Source organism: Pezoporus flaviventris, unplaced genomic scaffold (genome assembly GCF_033815535.1).
Source record: "Pezoporus flaviventris isolate CSIRO_AGI_PZ_B2104156 unplaced genomic scaffold, CSIRO_AGI_Pfla_v1 ptg000001l, whole genome shotgun sequence".
Classification (NCBI taxonomy): Eukaryota; Metazoa; Chordata; class Aves; order Psittaciformes; family Psittacidae; genus Pezoporus; species Pezoporus flaviventris.
In genome coordinates, this window is record NW_026892549.1 from 45,153,719 (window position 1) to 45,178,767 (window position 25,049).

Here is a 25,049-nt window from a genome sequence, read left to right on the forward strand (position 1 = left end):
AATTTACCTTTTTTTTTTTCCATTTATTTTTAACCTAGAATAGTTAGAGTAGTTGAGAACCTTCACAAAATAGCAAATAAAACCCCCCCCAACAACAATAAGAACCACCACAAGCCCCCAAGCCCTTAACAAGCAAACACCACAAGAAAAGCCACAAGAGAAATTACAGAGGCCTGTTCAGGAACTCTTAGAGATCTCGAAACTCTGGCTCATAAATTTAGCTACTTGCCCAAATTCAGTGGCAAGACTGAGAGCTAAATGGAGGACTCATAGTAACAAAGCAGTCTGGAAGTTTTGATCTCTCAGAAGTAATGGAGAGTTCAAACCCCTTCCAATGGCTGTTGATGTCAGTAATGACAAATGAAGTAAATCAGGGAAGCACAGTCAGCATAGGTCTTCAGCAAACAAAAACTCTGTTGGGTGTCTGGTAGTGCCACAGCACAGGCACAGCAGGAGGGCTGGGGAAGGAGCTCCAGAGGTTTAGCTTGCAGCCTTTTCTTTATATGCTGCTGTCTCTAATTCTCTTTTAGATGTAGTAAGTGATAGGCAAGAAGAGGAGCTCCAAATTCCTTGGGAAGTAGATGTGCTGTTTAAAATGTGAAGACTGGAAACAATTTGTATCTCACTGTTTGGATAAGCTTTTCAGCTTACTGATAATTTGAAATTCTCAGCTTGATTTATGAAGGAAATTAGTATTTAAAGTATTACCTCTTGCCATGGTGCCCATTTATGGTGAAATAGAAACAATGGAAACATTTGGCACTATTGAGAGCCTTCGGTGGCCCTGTAAACTGAAATAAACCCAGCCCTGGCCTCATATTCCACCCTCAGTTCTTCATTTTGTCCCCTTCTCTGCTCTTGGGTTGTGCCAAAACAGCTGCACTGTCACTTGGGTAAGGATCCCTCCCTGCCATTGTCACACTCCTTTCCCTTCCTCCATAAAGAGCTGGGACTTGGGCTGGGTCTGGTCTCTTTTTTTGGGCATGCTGCTTCTCTTCCCGTGTGGTATTTTCCTTGTATCCTTGAGAAGTTCTGAGAGCAGAGGCTTCCAGTGTTTGTACTGTGTGCGGTAGGATTCTGTTCTTGGCTAGTTTTAGGCAGTACCAAAATAAATCTGAATAATACGGGTAGGAAAAGTGTCAGGTGTTCTTTGGGAAAGATACTTTGGTGTATGTAATTTTGGCATGTAGGTAAACAAGATGATCTAATCACCATAGTTCTCATGTAATGTATCTGTAATTTGTTTTCATATGTAGGTGTGAAGGAAGGCTGCCATATGGTGTGTATATTGGTAGTTTTCTTTGACAGCCTTTATTTTAAGTTAAAGGAATTCCAAGGCAAACTATTATGCAAGAATACCATTTCAAATACTTATCAGTATATACCAGAATACCTTGAAAGAATATTGAAGAAAGGCTGTAGAGCTCCAGGAAAGTTTTAAATTGAAAAATTAAAGAACACTTTCATCCGTTTTTGAGGTACCCTAATTACCTTAGTTCTGTCTATGTTGCACTGTTACCAGTCTTTCATCTTTTAACCATTTGAACAGGAGTCTTTCATAAGTAATATATGACATCTGATTTTACATTAATGAGTTTGTGGAGTTCTAAGACAACTTCCACAGTGGCTTTATGAAGTGGTTTTTTGTTCAATGTATGATACACTTTACTCTTGGTCTTCTTGCCTTGATCTAAAGTGTTCTTGTCTCCTTGTGGGCATAATTTAAAATTACAACCCATCCCTGTAAAAGAGTTTCTATTAGAAAGAACTCCTTGAAAGAACTGCAGAAGCGTTCTTGCTGTTGTGTTCACACTTCACGACACACATGTGCACAGCACTCTAGTGTGCTGCCACAGGAGCAGGGGACCAAACATTGGTCCATCTTAATTAAAGGAGACAGAGATATGTCACTACTGCGAGATTACAGACAATGGCAGTCTTAAGGAGATGTCAGCTCAGTGATGTGTTGAGTGAAATTTGCTTTGAGTGTTTCGCAGAGCTGAAGCAGCTGGAGGTTGGAGAGTTGCTTTCCTTCCTGGTTTAGTTCTGTGAACTGAGGCACCATGTTTCTAGCAAGTTGTAGCACTTGTGTTAAGGAGCAGTAGAAGCTAGTGGTTGGGGAAAGAGGAAAGTCAGGCTGCAGCAGCCTCAGTAAACATCAGATTTTGAACTTAAGATAGCCTGGTGCAAACTGCTGGCTAAAGAGGTATCTTTGTCTTTATCTTGTGTTAGCACTGGTGCTCAGGTGTCTTAGATGGCTGGAGTAAAGAACTGACCTGGCCAAACACATAATCTTGCTGGAAGAAAGGGGAAAAAGAAGCAAGGATCCCTTTTACCTTTCTTTATTGGTCAGCTACAGCCTTTCTCCTGTGTCTGTTTGTGTGCAGGTACAAAAACCTGTGGAGAACTGATGATTTTTTTCTTTTCTTAGTTTTATCTTTGGTGTATTCTGGTATCAGTGTGTCACACTGTGTCTTTCTACCTCTGTTATGTATGTGTACATACAGAAATACAAGATTAATCCTACAGATCCCAAACTGAGGGATCAGAGAACAAGGTAATGTGATGCTGTGATGAGTGTCATTTTCTGCTGTAGCTTGAGCCATTGCTTCTCCTTATGTCACGAAGTTCAGTGAAATAGTCACCAAGCTATTCATTCACCCCTCCTGGCAGCTCCTTGTGAAGATGCGAGCACTTTGTATGCAAAGTCTTTACTAAATGACCCAAAAAAGGGAGAATAGTTTTGCTGCATCAATTTTTAAGTAACTGATAATCACTCCCACAGGAGCACCGGCTCTCATAGGTACAGAAATGGTTAAAAAAAATCCCCAAAGCAAACAGGCTTTTTCTTAAATGAGCATTTGAAGTCGCAGACAGGGAGCATCTGAACAGGATAAAAACCTGTCTTAAAACAGGTAATTTTGTTACATTTCATTATCCATAGTGAGAGAAGAATGTAAATAAAGTTCTAAATGTGAAAAAATTAAAAGGAAGAATATCCCTCCAGCTTGGATGAAAAATGTAATATAAGTTGAGCATTTAATTCCTTTATGTGATTTTGAATATATTATTCCAGCTGTTGGAAATTGCATCTTTTCAATCACATACCGATGTTAGCCTGTGTCTGAGAACTTCTCTTAGTGATTTTACCCTGACAGTAATTGAAAGCTGATTAATTTAATTGCAAGCAAGCTTTTATTTTACCGTTTCTTCCTTAGTACCTTGTGTGTACATGCCTGGTGTTTGGGGTCAGAAAGGAAATAGTGGTGTCTATTTTCTAATTCAGTGCAGAAATGCTAGTAAAATATACAGGTTTTAACCTTATTAAGAGTAATCTAGTTGTCAAAAGTGTAGTTTGAAGAGAGAAATAATTATGAAACCTTTTATTTAAAATGGTGTTTAGGGCAATGGAAAGTCAGCTGGTTTTGGTTTAACAGACAAGTGCCTTACAGCAAGAGCTGTAAAGTTCTGCTATTTGTTCAAGGGTGAGGATGTTTTTCTTTGACATTCTGAAGCAAATCAAAATTGTTTGTATTTAATTGAGCTTGATTAGCAAGCACTAAACCAAAACTGATGCAATTGTAATTTGGAAGGCCTTATTTTCACTGCTGCTTGTGTGTGTGGTGTATATGCCAGCACACAGTGAAGGATGGCTGCAGTGTATGTGTATGAGCTGTGAGCTCGAGCATGGTTCTGCAGCTGCCTGCAAACAGAGCAACAACAGGGTTGCTGCAGCTTGGCTTTACAGAGTTGAGTGGTACTAGTTTTGAAAGGACTGAGCCCCTGGAAAATGGAAGGTTTCACAGAGGATGAGGGGTAGGGGAACACTTTGTCTTGTGTTTTTAAATGAAGCATTGCATCCCTTTTCTGTATCTTAGTGGGCAGTAGTTCCCTGGGGTAAAACATCACCCTGCTGCTTTGTACTGGGTCCCTTTCAGTCAGTCACATCATTGTCTACTAGTGGTATTTAGCCACCTTTTTGTATATGAGGGCTGATGTTGATCAAATGTGTGTATTGCAGTGTTTGTGAATATAGTAATGTAATTTTTTGCATATTCTTGTTTTACTTTTGAGCAAGTTTTGCAATTTAAATGTCAGTAAACTATTGAAAGAGCTGTGCCATAGGACATCATGCAAAGATTTTAAATGAAATTTGGCCATACTACATTGTTTTGAGCTTTGCCACTTATAATCAATAAAAATGCCAACAAAATAGAGGTGTTCGTTATCATTGCCTTCTGTTGTGACCATGTCGCTATCAGTAGAGGGAAGTTTAGTAATCAAAAATCATAAGAAAGTGCTAAATGTTGATAATTTATTGACTGCCTAAGTAACTGGTAGATTGTTAATAGATATTACAGTAATACTGGTGTAGAACCATTTTACCTGTACAGAACTACATAGGTATCTTTCACAGAAAATATTCAGGTTCTTTAAATAACCTTTAAAAAAAGGAGATGCTGGAGTCCAGCAAAGGATACAAAACCCCACCAGAGCACTAGCGTAACTTCTACAGCTTACCAATATCTAGAGCAGTATTTTGATTTGTTGGAAAAAACAATCTGCTGACCTGCTGAACTCTCAGTATTTATAAACATTGAACTGGGTGAGAATAAACCAGTGTTGCAAACAGTGTTGTTGTTTTCATGATATGTTTGTGGAGGTTTGCTTAATATGTGCTGAAGTTCTTTTCCATCAGAAGAGGTTGGCAGTCTGTTCCAATTAAAGAATTTTCCATACTGGAAATGAGAAGTCAATTACTACAGTTATTTTTGAATAGCTAATTTACATAACCTTAATTGTATTCATTCCATTTGAAAGGCTGAAGCTGATATTTATAATGCTTTGATTAGCAGTGTGTTTATCATGTTAGAGTTGCTACCAATAAGGTGCTTCTGCAGTCCTGAGGAGTTCTCTCCCATATAAACGTTCTAGAAAGCAAATGACTGTTTATTTCATTGGTGAGGAGTTATTGCATCTTTGCTACCTCCATATGCAGTGCTGAGGTATCTCCTTTGCACTCCTTTCCAAAAAACGGGAATTTAGATCATGTTAATATATTAATGGCGTGTTCCGTACCGTAGAGAAATACATTTTGCTTTTTTAAAAAATCCAAAACTAAATTAAAAATGAAATTAAAAAAATCCAGACTGTCACAGTAGTGCCTGGGTGTAGATGAGGGAACTGCGGGCTTTTCACTGAGCTTGCTCAAAGACTGACAGCAGTAACAAACGTCCCTGCTTTCAGCCAGGCTTGAGGCCTTTGTGGTTTAGCTCCGATGAAATCGTCTTCCAGCCGTTTGCTGGGCTGTATCGCAGCTGTTTGCCTGCTGTTGCCCTGCACTGCGGTGCCTGGCGTGCCCCAGCTCCCAGCATGGAAGCGGAATGCTGCCGTGGATACAGTCGGGAAGCAGTGTGGTGGCAGACGTGTCTTTGTCCTGACTGCTGTGGGAGTTAGGAGGAGCTGATGTGTCTCCATCTGCTGAGCCTTCTTGGTAGGTAAATGAAAGCGGCAGCACCTTGAGATGCAGAACTGATATAATCATTAAGCCATTTGTAATTCTTCCGTCTAATTAAGTGGGTGAAGACCTGGGGCTTTTATCCCCTGTGTTTTCTGTATGACATTTTGCCTAAACCCAACCCATTTCTGACCAGTTGTCAAGGCAGTTGTTTGAATTCTAACCTGTTAGCTCTCAGGAAGTGTCACACAACATTAGGACAGGTGCTTAAGGGATCCTTGGTGGAGCAACACCACAAAAAAGGTGTTGTTACAGTCAAAACTTTATTTTAACCTGGACCCACTGCAGGTCGGGTCCTCTTACAAAACCCTCAAACCCCTGTGCAGATGGCGTCGTTCACTGATGTCCTAGAGAGCCGGTTCCTTGGACACCTCAGCCATTACCCGGGCTGAGGGCACTCACAGAGGAGCCCCTCAGCCGGCCGGGCGGCGGCACGGGCAGGGCCCGCCTTCCTCAGGTGTCCCTGTGCTTCTTGATGGGTCCGGGACCCCGTTAAGAGGAGCAGCGGTAGGGGGGGGTTGGCCGCGGGCTACGGCCGCCTGCCCCAGGAGATGGCGCACGGCGGTGAGAGCCGGTCCGGGGAAAAGGGTGGAATTCCTGTGGTAAAAACTGCGGTGGTAACGCAGTTTGGCTTTCTGGGCTGGCTGGTAGGTAGAGCTGCTATATATTAAAGCTGTCAGTCTGTCCGTGACCTTATTTGTCTGTTAAAATAACTTTAGTAGGAATGATAATACAAAATTCCATTTGAACTTCAGGGGAATAAAGGAAACATGCAGCATTTAGAAACCTAAGTACGTGATAATACCATAATGTGTGTGAGCCTGTGAGAGTGGCAGTGCAGGGGCAGACTGCTGCTCTGGCGTCTGCTAGTGACCACTGGAAAATACTTGAAGAAAGTATATAGAAATAGGGTAATTACAACATAAGTGTCCTCCTTGTTTATCATTCTGGGTTTTACTACTATGTGTTTAGGGGGCTTTTGAATCTGAAGTAATGCTTGCATGTTTCTACTTAACAGTTCCTGCTGATCTCCTCCATCACTAGAGCCACTTCTCAGTGGACTCGGCTTCGTCCAGTTGAGGAATTCCCTTGTTTATTGCCATCAAATCAGAACTGAGCTCCATTTACTGTATGGCAGGGGGGTTGGAGCTAGATGATCTTCAGGTCCTTTCCAACCCTAAGTATTCTATAATTCTATATTGCAAAGTGAACTTGGTATCCTACTACTACCTAAAATGTTTTCAGTGCTGTGGTCCTACACAATCTCCAATTTTCTCTTCAGTAGCAGCCTCCTTCTTAGAAATAAAGTTTCCACAGCAAAAGTGAGACTGTGAAAGCAAACATTTGGTGGGCAACAGTTGTGGAACTTCCTCACGGTGAACTTCCACAATAACATGAACATGATGAATGGTCATTTTACAGACAAAGGAAATACACCATAGGGTTTGCAGTTTTTTCTTGGTATTGGAGAAAATTGCCATGATCTTTTGGTGCCAGGCTCTAAGACAGCCTTTCTGGCTCTATGTAGTTGAGGGGCATAGTGATGACCTGATGATGAACGCAGTCTGAACACTTGTAAGGTTTGCCTATAACACAGGAGTAAGCTAGAGTTGTCTTTGTTACTGGAATGAATCTTCCCTATATGTTTTAAACAAATACAAATTTTATGTTGTAAGAGCTTGCTGTATGGCTGTGGAAAGGAAACGTACTCCATGTGGAAAAGGAGAGCAAGTTTTCAGCATAATTATTTAAGGGGTTTTGTGTGTCGCTGAAATGTGCATTGGTGAATGTGAGCTGACACATTTCTAGCAACCAAATTATAAATGAGTGGAAGACCTGAAAATGTCAGTTTCTTCCTTAGAAGCACTTCAGGATTTTTCTTTTATTTCTTTTTTTTTTTTTTTTTTTTTCCCTCTCATGCGTTTTCTTCTCCTCATAGGCAAATAAGCTCCTTTAAATGTTTATGTTCTGTTTATCATGGGATATAATTTTTGACACTCACTGGAAGTGTCGGAGGAGATTCAATGTACTAACATTTTTATAGAGAGAATGTGAATGCTTACCTTTATATAACAGAGAAAGAGTAGTAAATCAGTGCTTTAAACTTGTTTGTGTATCCTGACAGTGTATAGCCAGTTGTGTGTGTTGTGGTCTTTTTCACGATTAGCTACGAAAAACTTAGTCCTAAGGAATTAAAAAAAAGTGAAATAAACACCTGAAGATATCTTGTACAATGCTTATTAGGCAAAGTATGGTATGAGAACTGCACAGTGTCAGCTAGTGGGGCAGGAAAAGCACTTGTACTGCTGCCCTTACCTCCTCTGCTCTTGGAGAGGGCTCTGGGGTGTCAAGCATCCTGTTGGTTAAGAGCAGAGTCTTCTAATTTGTTTAGATTCATTGCTAATTAATGTAGTTTTGGGTTTGTGTTCCCAGAAGTGCAACATAGTTAATGGTTTTCTTCAAACTGTAACACAGTTTACACTCAGCCACATGTATTTGAGTCACTTGATGAAGCTGTACACACCTTGCTTGTCTGATTATTTTGTATTTGTAGGGATTTTTCTGGTGGTTTCTTTTTTGGATCCTGTCATCATCAGTTGTTGCTTAATCTCGACCTTCCTGTGTGCCTGGAACAATGTATGTGGTATAAGCTTGCAGGAGAAGATTATAGGTACATGGTAGGTAGAGATGTGTGTGTACGTGAACTTGCTGGAGCAAGAAACTTTCATCTGTACAGAGGCATAGGTTGTGCAACTAAGGAAACTTCACACTCTTGTCACTGTGCCAGATGTATCTTGTCCTTATAATGTAATTATTATGTAGTTATAAATAAAATATGTATCTGCTTGCTCATGGTTGTGTTACCTTTGTGCGGTGTGTCAGGCAGTAGCACTAATTTTTTTTAATATAACAGCACCCTCCACCCCCCCAAGAATTAAATGATGTTCTGTGTTTATAAGCATGTTCAGCCCTAAATGTTTTGGAGCAATGTAAAATGCTCACTACTGGTAGTATGCTAACTCTGAAACAAAATTGTCAGCACAGGGCAGTGCTGAAGCACATACTGACCTCTTATTGAACTCGATGTATTTAAACACAAATATATGTACTTTTATGAATCTATGTTTATTACTAGCAGTTCTGAAAAAAGATCGATATCTTTGTACTCCCAAGGAAGAATAAGTTTTACTTAAAAAAAAAAAGGGAAAAAATTAAAAAAGAACAATAAAAAATAAAAGAAGTGAAGTTTGGGAATGCTTCACGTATACAAACCTGTTCTCTTTTGTTTTGGTAGCTGATCGCTGTTTATGATGAACAAGAAACTCACCGGAAGACTGATGGCACCGATGGCAATCTGACAGACAGAAATAGCCCTGACTCCTTCGAGACAGAGGTAGCAGCTCAGCTGGCTGCCTTTCAGCCAATTGGTGGTGAGATTGAAGTGACTCCTTCTGCCCTGAAACTGGGTATGTATATCTTGTATGTTTGTTTACGTCTGGGGGGGTGGGAGGTTTGGTTTCATTTATTTGGGATTTTATTTTTGGTTCTTACCAATATATAGTATTGCTTTATTTCTTTTGTGGGTATGTCTGTAGTCCATTTTGTGTATTTGAAGATCTTGTTTTAATTGTTTGCAATTTGCAGTTCAGTGAAGACAATTGTAATGATAAAAGTTGGGCCTTTGAACAACTGATTCTGAAGACTGCAATGGAGCATGGCAAATTTGCACCTGAGCCTTGTTACCCTGCTGTGTGTTATGCCCATCAGTACAGCTGGGGTCTCTGTTTTTCTCCTTTCTTTGAGGGGATAGGTTGCTGACAGTCCTTCATTGTATTGTTACAAGAGCAGCAGAGATGAAACCTATGCAAATTACAAAGTTGTTGAAAAAAAATCCACAGTTTGGGGTTTTTTTTGGGTTTGGGTTTTCTTGGCTTTGGTTTGGTTTTGTTTTTTTTTTTTTTTTTTTTTTTTTTTTTTTTTTTTGAGGAACCTGGTTCAGTAAGTAAACCTGCTGTGTGCAAATACTTTTATTGATTCTCTGAGCTAGTGCCCTGTTTTGGGGTGGGAAGTAGAAGGAAGGAGATTCTGATTTCAAACAGTTCAGCTCTTTGCCTTTGAAGAAGTTGCACAGCAGGGTCTGTCTGCCTTTTTGACTTTCAGGTGAGCAAACTGTGATTAGGAGAGGCTTCTGCTTAATTCTCTGTTATATCAGGCGGGTACTACGTGAAGTGCTGCAACTCTGTTCTCCCGTGTTGTTTCACTGTACCTGGAAGGCCAAGAGCTCTGAGACTGGTTTCCAATTAGAAAGAGAGAGTCTCGTACGTTGAACACAAAGCAGTTTGAAGTATTTTTGCGTGTTTAGAGCAGGCTCAGCTGTCACCTAGATAGTAGATATAGAAGCTTTCAAAAACAGATTGAAGGTGAATCCTCTTATTGTCTGTCTATAAAGCTGAAGTACACTGACAGTATTTAGCACATGAATAATGCTTGGGAGAGGCTTCTTTGAATTCCACCCAAGCTCATTGCCCAGTTCACCCTGTATGCTTCAGTACTGCTGGCAGTCTCCTAATGGCATGCAATAAAATTTCTGAGTGTAAGCAGGTGGAGTAAGGATAAAAACAGTACCTCTAGTTGTACTACTCTTGTGTGGCAGCCTGATTACAACTTCAGAAATTGAATGTTTACTTGTATGCTTATTTTAATTATATTTTTAAAGGAAAAGGCTGATAAACAAAACCAGTGAGCTAAAATAAAACTTCTAATACAGCTCACTGGATGAAATCTGTGCTGTTTTTTGTGCTTGATGTAGGCAAATACTGGAATTCAAGCTGCATGACAACTTTCGCATTCAAATTTCTGTGTTAATGGATCACTTCTGTTTTCTAGAATACAGAAAAATCTTTCTCTATTTTTAATGTCACACAGGAATTTCTCATGCCTAAAAATCTTGGGAAAGACTTATTCTTGCTGTAACTTGTATGTATTTGATCTATGGTTTTGGTAAGCATGAGGTATGGTAAAATTTGTGGCTAAAGGTTCAGTGATTGAACGGTTTGTCTCTTCATTTATTGCATATTTTTAAATAATACCATGTAGACACAGTTTAGCATGTTTCAGAAAGTAGAGATTGTTCTCCATACCATTCTGAGCTATATTAAAAAGTCCAATCATTTTGAGTAGTTTGTCTAGCATACTGTTGTATGCAAGTTGAGGGTTGGAGGGAAGAGTATTTCAGCTTCATACACTTTTATGTAAAACACTTAATGCTGGAGTTTGTGAGCTCTCCGGTAAGCTACCAGGTAGTTCAGCTTTCATAGCATTTATAGAATCTTTCTACTATAGAGTGTAAAGGATATGAAATATAACATGAGAAGAGCAGATGATTAGGGTTCCATTTAGTTTTCAATGGAAATTAATACATATTTGAAGTTAAAATGGATGCTTGGTTCTTAAAACAAGAGAATCCAAATATGTGTCTGTCTCAATGTAAATGAAAGATTTTCTACCTGTCAGTCCTATGCACTCAGTCAACACTCTGAAATATAGAGTGTAGAGAATTGTTTCCTCTTTTGTATCACGGATTACAGTTCTTTAGACAAAAATTGTTTGTATTTTTCATGTACAAGTCCTTGGACCTTCAGTTATGTCCCTATTTTCACTACAGGCAAATTGAAAAGTAAATGAAGAAATAGAAGGACAGTTTGGTTGCATCATTATCATTGATGCATGAACCACAGTAGTCTGGCTCCTTGTCCAGTTATTGAATTGACCCACATTTTTTTAGCAGAAATAAACAAGTAATTTTTAAAAGCTGTTTTTATTTTGAGAGCAAGGATGTGATTAAATATATATGTAGTGAGCAAGTGTTGCTTTCCATGGTAGAGCCCTGCTTCAAGAACAGTCATATGTGCTAACCTTTTGGAGTATTTTTGTAGAATGGCTTTAGGGGTGAACTGCAGGGAATCCATTATTCTACCATTGTCAGATTGTGGAACGGTTTTGCCTGTTAATTTCTGTTGGATGTTCTGTATTCTGTGAAGCCAGATCCATGGTTTTAGGTAGAAACAATTTGGTCCATTTGGTGATCTGCTGAAAGGATATTTAAGAGCTTAGTGCTTAATAAGCGCGTAAAACTGAACATGACTGCTCCAGTTCCCTTTCTACTTTTTATCCATAATTCAAGTCTAGTGCAAAAGAATATCAAGTCTGGCAGGGGTTTGTTAACTTTTGTTAACTGTACATAGTTTCTTATTTTGAAATATAAAAGAATTTTTAATATAGAAAATCTTGGTGTACGTCTTTCAGTTGACAATAAAATAAATATAGATCTGTTGTAAAAAAAAAAAAATCCCTATTTGACAGAAAATGTGGTTGGGTAGGGAACGTACTTCATGCTACAATACAAATGGTAATAAAGCACCTGTTAATATATATTACAAGATTTAAAGAAACACACAACTATTTAATGGGTTCAGTCAGCTGTTTGAAACGGTGAAGAAATGACCTACTGAATTTGGTATTTCTATGGGTAAGTAGAGAACATTGGTATGCTGTTGCTGAACTGGCAGCTGAGAGAGCTTGTCTCGTGAGACTGCTCCTTGTGAGCAGAACTTGCCAGAGTACACTGATGATGTGGACATTACAGCAATTATCAAAGAATGATACAGGCAACTGAATGCCTAAATAGGTAATTTATGTTTGAAAAATTGGATGGAGGTAAGCTTCAACATCTCTAATGTCATAAATTCTTTATTGCCTTTTTTTCCCTTTCTCCTTAGGTATAAAACTCTGGCTAGGCAAAACCTCACAATGAATACTGGACTTGCAGTATGTTGAATACGTTTTAGCTGTGTGACTTTAGCCATGGTGAATGTCATAGAATCATAGAATAGTTAGGGTTGGAAAGGACCTGAAGATCATCAAGTTCAACCCCCCCTGCCATGGGCAGGGACACCTCCTACTAAACCATATCACCCAGGGCTTTGTCCAGCCTGGCCTGAACACCACCCAGGATGGAGCATTCACAACTTCCCTGGGCAACCCATTCCAGTGCCTGGGCAACCCTTATAGTAACAAACTTCTTCCTTATATCCAATCTAAACTTCCCCTGTTTAAGTTTTAATCCATTACCCCTTGTCCTGTCACTACAGTCCCTAATGAAGGGTCCCTCTCCAGCATCCCTATAGGCTCCCTTCAGATACTGGAAGGCTGCTATGAGGTCTCCACGCAGCCTTCTGTTCTCCAGGCTGAACAGCCCCAACTTCCTCAGCCTGTCCTCATATGGGAGGTGCTCCAGTCCCCTGATCATCCTTGTGGCCCTTCTCTGGACTTGTTCCAACAGTTCCATGTCCTTTTTATGTTGAGAACACCAGAACTGCACACAATGCTCCAAGTGAGGTCTCATGAGAGCAGAGCAGAGGGGCAGGATCACCTCCTTTGACCTGCTGGTCACGCTCCTTTTGATGCAGCCTAGGGTACGGTTGGCTTTCTGGTCTGTGAGTGCACACTGCCGGCTCATCTTCATTTTCTCATCGACCAAACCCCCCAAGTCCTTCTCCACAGGGCTGCTCTGAATGTCTTCTCTGCCCAAATGTAAGGCAACAAATGCCTCAGTAAAAGAATTCATTTAAAAATTCTGTGTTAGAGATGGTCTTTTGGCTGTTTGACTCCTCAGCCCTTCTCCTGCCTGGCATGAAGGCTCTTGTATAGTAAGCATCACTTTTGTACTTGTGTACCCTTAGAAGACTAAATATAGTTATTTCACTGGAGCAGGACTATGACTGACAATTAGTTGTTTTCCCATCTTTTCCACAAGATTGTGATGCTCGCTGGGAGTAGATGTCATCTCTAGCAGTATTTCATTTCTGTATTGTTCTTTCATCTCCTTTGGTCTGAGCTTGCATAGTCAGACACAATTATTTTGAATGGATAATTGAAAGTTAGGATGCAGTAATGTTTTTTTAAAAATGGTGTATCAAAGTCATTTCAGAAACACATTTCCTTTATTCTGCACAGATGGTGGGTTTTGCTTTCTACAAATGCTGCTTAGATAAATACTTTTTGCCCAGTCACTGTTGTTGATCATTGATCTTTGTAACAATTTTGGCAAATTGTGTACAAGTCTATTCATTGATATAACTACTAGTAGACTAACAAGTGTTTGGGATGATGAAACATTTGGATATCCTTGTATGTAGGTGGTAATTACTGGGTTAACTAGCATTGGGTTTTGTTGGCATTGGGTTTGGGTGTGTGTTTTGTTTAAGTTTTTGCATATACCATGTTTTAATATTTCTCTTTGGCCAGAGATCATAGCTGAGAAATCTTTGCAGAGGAGGGACTTACCTTTGCAGACCTTGTTGACTGATTGCCTTTATTCTCTGTTCCAAACTGCTGTTTTGTTGCTGATGTATGATTAAAAAGTCATTCTCTCATCTTAAAGATAGCTTTGCTGGGGTAGTGGATGACATTCTTGTGCAGTGTGTTGAGATCTTTAGAGAGCCCTTGATGGATGGGGTTATGTATATTAGGGATACTAACAGAATATGCAAATAGCTCTGTCTGGGGTTCTCTAGTGGTTTGAGGTTTTTGAATACATACACATTTATTGTTAGAATTATTAAACATGAACTAGCAATGTAGAGTGTTGAAACACAACTTTATGGTAGCAACTAATGGGCTATGTGTAAATTGATGTGACCTTCACTATGATTCTGTGATTCCTAAAATATTTTCATAAATTTTTTTTTTTTTATATTTACCAGCTTTGGACTAGAGGTTTTTAATAACTCTTTCCCAAAGAAATGGTTACCCTCCAGAAATCTTCTGTGCATGAAAGTGGTGTGTCCATGGTATTTTAAGCAGTGACCTGTCTATAAAGGAATGCTTTGTGTGATTATTAGTTCCAACTGCAAACTTCAACATAGTCACTTCAGAAATGTTTGGTTTTGTTTTCTGTTAAAGCACTAGTATGTCATTATAACATTTCAAGCTTGTAGTGTGCCGGTAGAGGCACTTCGAGTAGGAGAGTTTTCAAATTCCTTGAAGGCTTTTCAATTAAAGTAGCTGAACTGTCTAGAGTTTTTCATGTTTGTAGCTCTGTTGGCCCTCATAAGAAGCTATCTCGTAATTTTCTGTGCACCCATGAGCACACTACTGGCCTTTCTGGTTTTCTTTTGCACTTAATAGTTTAGTGTTCTTTTCTAGTGGTTTTCCCTGCATGGTAGTTAGTAGAACAGGAAAAGAGGGAGTAAGAGGTTTAGCCTTTTGGTTTTTTTTCCATGGTGGCAGTTTGTTTTTACCTTTTCAGCCCATACAGGCAGGAAGCACTGCACTAATTTATTCATGGAGGATCCATTTTATGGACACATTCCTCTGAGCTGAAAATGCTTTCATGACTGGCTTAGTGGTCTGTTTGCTTTATTTGATAGATAATGGCTGAGGGCACATAACCTTAGTTGTTCATTTTCTCTTGCTCCTTTCCTTGGTGTTAAGTAGTCATGATTTTTCCTGGAGGAAGACCAACAGTATTCGGTGATACTTGTCACTTCTGAATACTAAGGGGGAAAAAAGTGAAGTACGTGTAGCTATCTCCGTGATGGTTTTTGTTTTGTTTTCATTATTCTTTTCTCAATTTCCCTTTTTTTGGGAATCAGGTTGAAGATTCCTGAAGCTGTTTTCTGAGTACAAGCATCACAGGAAGCAGATACAATTATGTTACTTTGGCTATTACAAGAAAACTTAGCTTCTTAATGAGTTTCTACCTTTACTAGTGTTTAGGTAAAATTGAGGTTAGATAAATAATTGCTTGTAACAGTTATTAATAGGTTATAAAATTGTCTTGTAAACTGCAGTTTAACTCCACTCTTTGGAAGTTTTCACTGCTAAGTAGGCCAAGTGTCTTGCTTTTCTTACTGAAAGTTCTTTCTTTGGTATTTCAGAATTTGCATGTCTTTGCTTTATTTATTTCTTTATTTTCTTCTTCCATATATATGTATATAACCCTCAGCCCTCCAGTCTGATTAAGGTTCTAGGCAAGTGGAAGACTTGGGTGCAGATGACGGTTGGAATGGCTGATTATAGTCTCTCTCATAAAATAAGCTTACAAATGGCAATGATGGTTGAAGTTCAAGTGATATTGAGGCTCTTGTGCCTTTGAACAGTCAGTTATTTCAGTTCTGCTTATTTTATGTAGTGCCTTTGCATTGGACACTTGTTTCCTGAAAAAGGTGATTACTACCTGGTAATGCTCCAACCCCTCCAATAGGTCTAGTACAGGATAATAACAGTACTAGCCTAGAAAGTTTTGATTTTCCATTTTGATGCAGTTGTTGGTCTTGTGGCTGTGTCTTTTCTAACATTTGGGAAAGGTTATTTGCACTCTTATGGAATTTCCTTGAAAGTGTTTTGGTGCTTTCAGATAGAGAATATACTTAATCGGCTGAAAATATTTGTGTGGTTTTGGGCTTGATCTAGCTTAAATCGTGCTTCACGGGATTGTTCAAAACACTTGTTTAGTTTGAATGGCCCTCTGTGTTTAGGTTACTAAGTCAGTTGACAGAGATGTTTCCATTGGCAGTGTCTTTAGTTTGAAGTTCAAGGGAATTGAAGGCAAGTTTTCTTCTGGGAGTTTTTGGAAGTTTCTCCCTTGATAGGCCTGACAGGGTACAGATGTTGTCCACTTCTGTGTGGCTTTAGAGCGTGGAAAGAATTCCTTCTCTTTCTCGTGCTCTTCGAAGTATTACAAGTAGGCTTGTGGGCATCTTAAAGAGCATGTATTCGGTTAGTTCTCTTTCAAGTTGGTGTTGAGATACACAGTGTGTTTTTAAATGCAGGGAAGCCACATGATTATGCTTTCTAAAACATTACGAAAACAAATATTGTCCTGGGTTCATGAGTAGCAGTCATTTTTCTCCTTGGTAGCTGGTGCAGTGCTGTATTTTGACTTTCGGCCTGGGAACAGAGCTGGTAACACTGATGTTTTGGTCTGGCCAAGGACTTTGTGAGCCTCATGCTCTGCCAGGGAGGAGGGGAAGCCAGGAGGAAGCAGAGACAGGACACCTGACCCAAACTGACCAAAGAGGTATTCCATACCACAGCACGTCATCGCCAGGATGTAACTGGAGAGTTACCTGGACGGGCTAGGGCACTGTGGGGTTGGAGGAGGTATCGGTCGGTGCTCGGTTGGTCGGGGTGGAGGGTGAGTTATTGGTCGGCAGGTGGTGAGGTGTTGTATTCTCTTCCCTTGTTATTTCCTTCATCATTGTTATTATTGGTGGTAGCAGTAGTGATCTGTGTTACACCCTAGTTACTAAACTGTTCTTATCTCAACTCGTGGGAGTTGCATTCTTTTGATTCTCCTCTCCATCCCTCTGGGAGTAGGGGGAGGGCAAGAAGGGGGGGAGTGAGTGAACGAGCTGTCTGGCTGGGTTTAAACCATGACAGATATAAACTAAAACTCTTAATTTGCTAAACAAAAGTGTTGCTAATGCTTATGTACAGTGCTCATGCTGCATCAGAGTAAGTCAGAAGGACACTTTTTTTTCTTGCACAAAAGCTGTCCTGTTAATTTTAATTTTGCAATGTCAGTTTATTGGCTAAGTGTTATGATGTCTGTCAGTACACTGAGTGTACTACATGGGTATAACAAGTCTCTCCTGTGTGATTCAGGGAAAACTAACATTTTGAAATTGGTAAGTTTCAACAGAAATGCATTCTTAGAAGCACACGCTGCCTTCTGAGATTTGAGGCAATACTGCTTATTTCCTTAAGTAAATATGACTATTCTCTTTCTGTGGACTGGAAGGTTGCCCTTATAGTAGTGATATCAAACATTGTTCTGCTCTGTTTGTCATAGGTGTTGTGGGAATGACACTGTTGATAGATTTTTCTCCTCTGCAGCATCCAGTTTAATCTGCTTTTAAAGAAATGTGATGATCGATTAAAGTCTACTTGTGTTCCTAAAACAAATGGTTTCTGTTCTCAGGCAAGCTAAAGGTTTGAAGATAACTTTTCATTTCAGTCAGAGTGCAGGCTTGGTATATTTTGACCCTATGACTTAAGGTTGGTATTATTTAGTTGTCCTTGATTCATGGAAATAAGCTTTGCACCAGCATAGCTAAAGTTTATCTTTGTATTGCAGCAAAAGAATACAGTAATGCTTTCTGTAAATATGTATATACACACACACATACATACATAAAAATTTTCCATGTGTTTCTTTGTCTCTGGGTTGCTCATTTGGAAAAAAAGCCAGTCTTTCCTTTCTTTCCCAGTACCCACAAATTTAGCAGTAGTGTAGGTAATAAATTTATGGACATAGTCAGTTACCAAAAAACCCTGTTTCTTTTTTATAGCCACTCTGCCTCTGATTTCGCCCAGAATTATTTCTCATCAATTATTCCCCTTGTCCCTATTCCTTTTGCACTTGGTTTAAAATGCCTTACTTTGCGGCAGCAGGTATCTTCATGAAAATATGTTAAGTAGGAAGAAAAATATTTTTCCATTACTAGTTACACATTTTTGTGCGGTAGCTTTCTAGCTGAGATGTTAATTTCGAGCCTTTTATTGCCTCAGGGAAGGTTCTGGGGAAGGTGATGAATGGGACTTAGAACGATGGAATAAATTTTATTATAAAAGTCTGTGCTGCTTTTTGACATACTTTACTTGATGTCAGTGTTTTTTCTTAAGATTTTTGTCTGTACTGCTAATTTTCTGATATTGCTGGGTTTTGTGAGTATTTGTATATTGTTATGATGAATAGTTAGTTTTAGAGGTAGTAGCTCTTAAAAAGAAACAGACCAACCCATTTAGTAAGCTTAATGTTTGCAGCTGAAGGTTTTGGAAGGCTATAGTATAATATCATACTGGAATGCTATAGTGCAATCTCTGTCAATAAGTACACTTTAGTGCTAGGTGAGACAAAGGAGTGTGTAAGTGTGTTTATAAATCTCTATGTGCTGTTTACCTCTGAGGCAGTATGGCAAAATGTGTATTTCAGTTTGAAAATGAGCCTGCTAAGCTTGGCTGATTGATAGTTTGACATTTTCTTATTTAACTTGCAGAAACACCTCATCTAAAGGTCTTGAGGTAGTAGATTCCCCTTCTTCTTAAGAACCAAACTAATAGTTTTACACATTTTTTTGCAATGTTTGATAATGATTGTTTACTGTTTGCTTCCATATGAACATGTTCCAGGATACTGATGAGCCCATCCTCATGAAAGTCACCATTAGTTACCAGGAGCAGGTAAATGATTCAGTCAGTTTGCCCATTGCCATGTCATTCTTTCTCACCACTTTCTATTTAATACACGTTTTCAAGAGCCATAGTTGATAGTTATTTGTCTCTTTACTTTGAAGTGCCACTTCAGATTTTGATTGTTTCTTACAAACAGATAATCTAGAATCTCAGCCAAGTTAAATGGAGAGTTGTGTATTTATTACACCTGAACGTAATTGGCAAAAGATGCACCTCCCTCCCAATATGTTGCACAATTTTCCCACACACTGGCTGTTGATTTCTGTTTTACGTTCCTCCTAACTCATTACTTCATTAGAGGAAATTGTTTATTCTAGACATTAAGTAAAAGAAGGATGTAGTACGTTCAGTAAAGAGATAAATCCCACAAAACACTTTGGTCATCTCTTCATAACCCTTCGACAGAAAAGGACAAATGACCCTCTGTGATTGAGTCCTTTTAAACTTTCCTACAAAAATAGTCATCTTAACATTTAAATATTAAGAGAGACTAACAGGGAATGATTATTTGCTTCCCTCACCACGTAAAAACTGGAATTATTGAGCAAGATTATGGTTCAATGGACTACAAAGCAAACAACCCAAAACTAACTTTTTCATGAACCATTCAACTAGACAGTGTAATTAGGTGTTACAGGTCAAAAGTGGATGAGTTGTAATAGAATTAGACAAACTCACAGGAAATGAGTCACCAGCAACTGTTAAAATAAGGTGGTCTAGATGCTACTCTGATTTGGAAATTTTTCAAGTATTAGTTTTTCCAAGCTGGTAGAATATAACACTTTGTTATGCCTTCTCCTTGAGTATTTGCTACCATGTATAGATGCAGGATGGCAGATGAGGTGGACCCAATATAGCTGTTCTTGTGATCTTATTCCTTGAAACCTCACAGAAGGTTTCAAGTTCAGGAGGTTTCACTATTTTATGTTAATGTCTTATAAAATCAGCAGGAAGAAGTTTGAAATTTGAGACTAGAACTAGTTCACCATGACCCGAATAGAAAATAATCATAATAGGATTTCTTTTAAAAGGAAAGGTCAAACCAGAAAAGGTTGTTAATTTAGATCAGATATATAAATATATAGGTCATTTAAATATTACAAACACCTATGCTAATGCCTTAATTTGTGATACTCCTTTAAAATATCATTAAAATATATTAAAAAATATAATTTGCTATTCTACTACTAGCAATAAAATGCTATCAAAGTGATATTCAAGCTGCACAGTTTAGCTGCCAAAGTTTTAAAGAAAATGGAACCATTGAACTGTGGAAAAGTGACTGCATAAGCACCTGTAACTGATGTTAGCTGAAGTGCTAAACCAGCTTTTGGCAGTCTGGCCTCTTTTGCAGGTGCACAGACTGTTGGGGTTTTTTTATGTCAGTTTATTCAACTAGTACAGTTCGTTAAGTATTTCATTTGAAGTTGAGAAATGGGCTGGGAATTGAAATAGCAGAAATACTTATTATCACCTTTCAATCCATGAATAAAAATGAGGTGTGAGAGTCTGAGATCTATTAGTTTTAAAATCTTATAGGATATATTAGCCTAAAATGATTTATTTAAATTCAGTAACTACAGATAATATGCCGCTTTAAAAAAAAAAACAGTCTAATAAGATGTATATGTTTTACTGTCCCCAGCAAGTTGGATGATGAAGACAACTGGTGTTTTTAGATATATATAAACAAACACCCCCTTCACTCCAACCAAAAAAATGTGTGTGTAAGGAAATTCTACTGCAACACAATTTATTTTTTTTTTTCCTAAATGATAGTCTAAAACCAAAATGTTTGAAGCTGCTGTAAATTTTAATCCTGTGTCTGAAGCTGGAGATTTGCACCCGCTGGCTGATTCACAAAGGTGGTTCACTTGAACAAGAATAAGAGAAAGCCTGTGCTGTAATCAGAAGTGCTGATTTTTGTTGGCAATAGCCAAATAGTTCTCACAACGCTCCTCATCAGTCTGCCCAGCAAGGATGAGAGTTGTACATTTTGCTAGAGCTCAGGTTGGGGGGGGGGGGGGAATCACAGCTCCCTGTTGTGAGATGATTAATCCTCTCATCAGGAGGATTGGGCTGCAGCGCCTTCACTTCTGCTGGGTCTCTTCCACATGATATCTGCTGTCAAGACTGCAGAATCATGGTGCTCCCACCACTCCAGTAACTTTGTGTGCTCCATTGCTGTCTTATGAGCAGCTGAAAATAGGAGCATTGTGTTGTGATGGAGGTCAGAAGATCCTGAAATGACTCTAGATCTGATGTGTACTATGACCTTAAGTGTGAGAAGAGAATACTCAGTTAAGATCCAAACCAAAGTCTTGTCTTCCAGCTGGAAACCTCCTTGAGAGAAATTTTGAAACAGGGAGAAAGTAGCAGCATTACTTGTACATCTTCTGTAGATATACCTATGTATCCTAATACCTTAAGATGAGAGTGATAAACTTCTTTTCATATGGATACAGATTTTGGCTCTGAAAACAGGATCTAAATTAACTTCATTACTGAAAATATGTACATGGATGATTCTCACATGTCCATTCATCTTTGAAACTCCTGAAGCTGTAAGCGTAAATATTCTATAGTTGCTTCATTAGGCAATGACAACACCAAAGGTATTTCATTCTGGTCATAAAAGTGGTGAGAACAGTTCTTGTGCTTTGTAACTGAAACCTGACTTAATATGAGAGAAAACAATTCTTTTGAAATGTATGGCTCCAAAGACCACCACCCCAAAACAATCTCTGTTTAAATCCTTCGCTGGGTTTTGCTTGTAGGCAATTGCTTTTATTCTAATTTGTAAGAAACATTACAACTCATTTAGAGCAATAAGGAAATACTTTTTTCTGCACCGCGCCAATATATAAAAGAGAGAGCTTGTTGGAAGTGTATTTCCATCTGTTTATAGATTTAACTCAATTGTATTAACTATTACATCATCCTCGTTCATTAATTTAATCTTGTATCCATGGGAATTTTAAAATTGCGGTACTCACTTTTGTAAGAACAGATAGCTACAGATCTGAGGTTGTATTGATAGGTACTATTATGAACAATTTGAGTTAGCTTTAAACATAAAAGTCACATCGTCAGAGCATTACATATTAAAAATAGTAAAAAATCAGTGGCACAGTCCCGTCGCAAGGTAGAGCATACAAGCTAATGTCAGCTACGTTTTAAGCACATGGCAGAGCCATTACATGGTGCCTCAGGTGGTGGTAAGCAATAAATCTGAGGGTGCCTAAATTTACCTGCACTGACTGCTTAGTGCTCTCAAGAAGTGCTGACCAGCAGAACTGTCTGTATGCCTGTTAATGTGGAAATTCTTTGATAGAAGAAGAAAAATAGGCATATATTAATGACCTTTCCAAATTTAAATATAAATTAATGTCCTGCTTGCAGGGTTTTGTTTCAGTGCCTGAACTGTTTCATGACAGGACCAGTTTGAAAGCAATTCTGACTTCCCAGTTTAAATGGTGGTTGTTTTTGTGAGTCTGTTCAGAGATCTTCCAGCAAGAATTCTCTGTGCTGAAGTGCAATTTCACATTTGTGAAAATTATGACTTTAAGGTGTACGTGATCTATTGTATATCTCTTTCTACCTGCTTGCGGTATTCTGTCCAAGCGTATTATTTGTTCTCCTCTTAAGTAGTTTTACCCTGTTACCTGGAAAAACAGACAAGCTGACCTCATAATGTTTTAGCTGTCACTGATGCAGGGGTAACACATGTGCTTGCTTTTTCTGTGTTCCTTGGTTTGTCAGCTTACTCAAAAGTCATCTGAGAACATTTGCACCCAGAGCAATGTGAAAATAACTTTTTAGTACATAATTTGACTGCATTATAGATACCACAGGCTACTGAAAATGCTCATGGGTAATAAACTCTGGTTGTCTTCAGCATTTTTTTGAGTTTGTCCCTGTAACAGCAACCTCCAGCCCAAATCCCGAAGAATAAAAGGATTTGAGCCTGGAGGTGAACTGTGCTTTCCTGAGCAAGAAGACTTAAGAGCAAAACAGAGAAATTAAGAAGGGGTTGGAATAATCTCTTTTTCTGTGGTTGTGGTCACTGTAGGTGATACTCAGCTGTCTTAAATTTAGGCACCAAATTTTATGCCAGAATTCAGAGCCTTGAGACCCTGGTAAGTTTAGGCGACACCTCAGGAAGGGCAGCTGAAGCTCCTAAGTTCCCCCAACCACATTGAGATCCTGAGCTTCAAACCTTACGTTATTTACCTGAGGATATGCAATGTTCTAAAACCCATTACTTGTGGTTGGTTAGTCCCCTCCTAATCTGAAATGCTGTTTTTTGATCTGCCAAAGGGCTAAAGTGAAGTAAGGCTGAGTGCACTCCTATTCAGGGTATGTGTTAATGTCTCTCTACATCTTTTTCAAACAAAACAAGAAGATGGGCTTACATCTGGCATGAAGATGTTTCTTTTGCCATTGTGTTGATGCAAGTTTTCAGTTTTTAATTGTGCAGAAATGGCAGAATTCTTTTTTTTTAAATAGATTTTTTTCCCCCTAATGTAACCAGTTTAAATCTAAGTGTGGTTTCTTCCATATACTTATTTCAACCATATTTGCAGCTAAAAAAGAATGTTTACAAAAACAGAAGAGTTCAGGGAAAATACACTGTTACCCATGAATCTGTGTAAATACTAATTTTTGAGGGTGATGCTAGCAAAGGGAAAGATTGATCTATATGGCTTGAAACCAAATGACACAGAGTTTACTTAAACAGAGGAAAAACTACAGGAATTCTTGTAATCAGCTTTGTCACAGAGTATGTGTTGTGAATAAGGCTGAGACATCCCCATGTGCTTAGGAGGTGTTGTGGTACCATACTAGAAGGTACTCTGCAAATTTTGAGAGAAGGGGAAATACACCCTGAAGCAGTTGAGGTTAAAACCTGCTACCATGAGAAGAATTTTAGTCTTGGGCATGTGTCTGAATTTTCATTGTCTGGAGATTACCGATGCAGTGCAGCAAGATGAGGATAACTAGGGTTTTTTTAAACTGAGTTCCTAAGTTACAAATACAAAGTGCTGCTGTCACAAACCAGTAATGCTAGTAAATGACATGTTTGTATGATCATCTTGGTATGCAGAAAAGAATTTTTCTGTGTATCATGATTTGAGGGAAAAAATGAATTTTCTGTTTGAGCTTACACTGTTAATAAATGTTCAGCATAAACTTAAGAGCATGAGTACAATAACATGAAAATCACAGCATGACACAAGGAAAGCAACAAGGAAAAAGGCAATATTCTGTTTCTTGACAGAAGAAAATCAATGACAGTCTCTTTAAGTAAATGTGTAATTGTCTATCGTATGTAGTAAATGGTATCAGTGATGGTTCTTCATTACATTTTATCCGTGTCTAAGAAAGACAGTGATGGACAAATTTAAGGTATGTGTGTATAATAGACATGGTCTGACTCACGAGTTGGCTTGAGTCCTGGGCAGTGGGATTTGGGGATGCTTCTCTCTTTCTGAGTGCAAGGGAGCATGCATGTGCAGTACAGAAGAGGCAGGAAGAGGCTGAAAAAAAGAAAGGAGCCTGCAACAGAAGCTTGGGCTGGGGATGCACTGAGTGGCAGGGAAAGGTGTTCATATGGCAGGGAGTAGCCCTGAGCCTTACAGGGGATGAGGGGAGATGAAGGGGAGTTGGTTAGCTCAGGGAGCTGCTGACAATCTCTGTCTTCTGAAAGAGAATCAGGTGTTCTCCTTGTAAAAAGGGACCTTCTCACTTCTTCTCAGGTCTTTAATCTTCTTGCTTACTATTTGTTTTGCCCTACTAGAGAGGGCATTTTGGTTCAATTGACTTTTGTCTAATAAAAGGTTGTTTTCTTGCTCCTGTTGTCTTTGTGGTGTATGCATGGAAAACAGTAAGGGCCAGAGGGACTGTTTCGGATTATTTCAGCTAAAGACTGCAGCTGACTTAATTCACAGAGATGTTATGTTTTGTGATATCCCTGTATGAGAAATGATGTTACATGTTCATAAATACATTTTTAAAAAATTAAGAAGGTAGACTCTAATTTTCTCTTCAGCAAGAAAATGATCCGTAGGACCTTAAAATTTTCAACAAGCTGGGAGAAAAGAGAAAGCCTTGCAGACAGTGGTCAGAAAGTCCAGTTGTTTTTGTTCAAGGAGGGGAGCATTCAAGATGAGCACCATAAATTTCCTATCCTCATGGCAATAAGCAAAGCCTTGCAGGAATAGAAAGAAACCAAACAGCTTCAAGGCCATCTTCCCAAACATGAAAGCAG

General features: G+C 38.9%; 1 protein-coding gene across 3 annotated transcripts in view; it reads left to right on the forward strand.

The window, feature by feature from the left end:
- The window catches only part of PARD3B (par-3 family cell polarity regulator beta), a 429,596-nt gene that overhangs the window by 126,860 nt on the left and 277,687 nt on the right, over nucleotides 1–25,049 (forward strand). For all 3 annotated transcript variants that reach the window (XM_061455076.1, XM_061455066.1, XM_061455058.1), the window contains exon 3: nucleotides 8,814–8,985. In XM_061455076.1, the coding sequence (XP_061311060.1) occupies nucleotides 8,814–8,985 (172 nt within the window). The remainder of the gene's footprint in view (nucleotides 1–8,813; nucleotides 8,986–25,049) is intronic.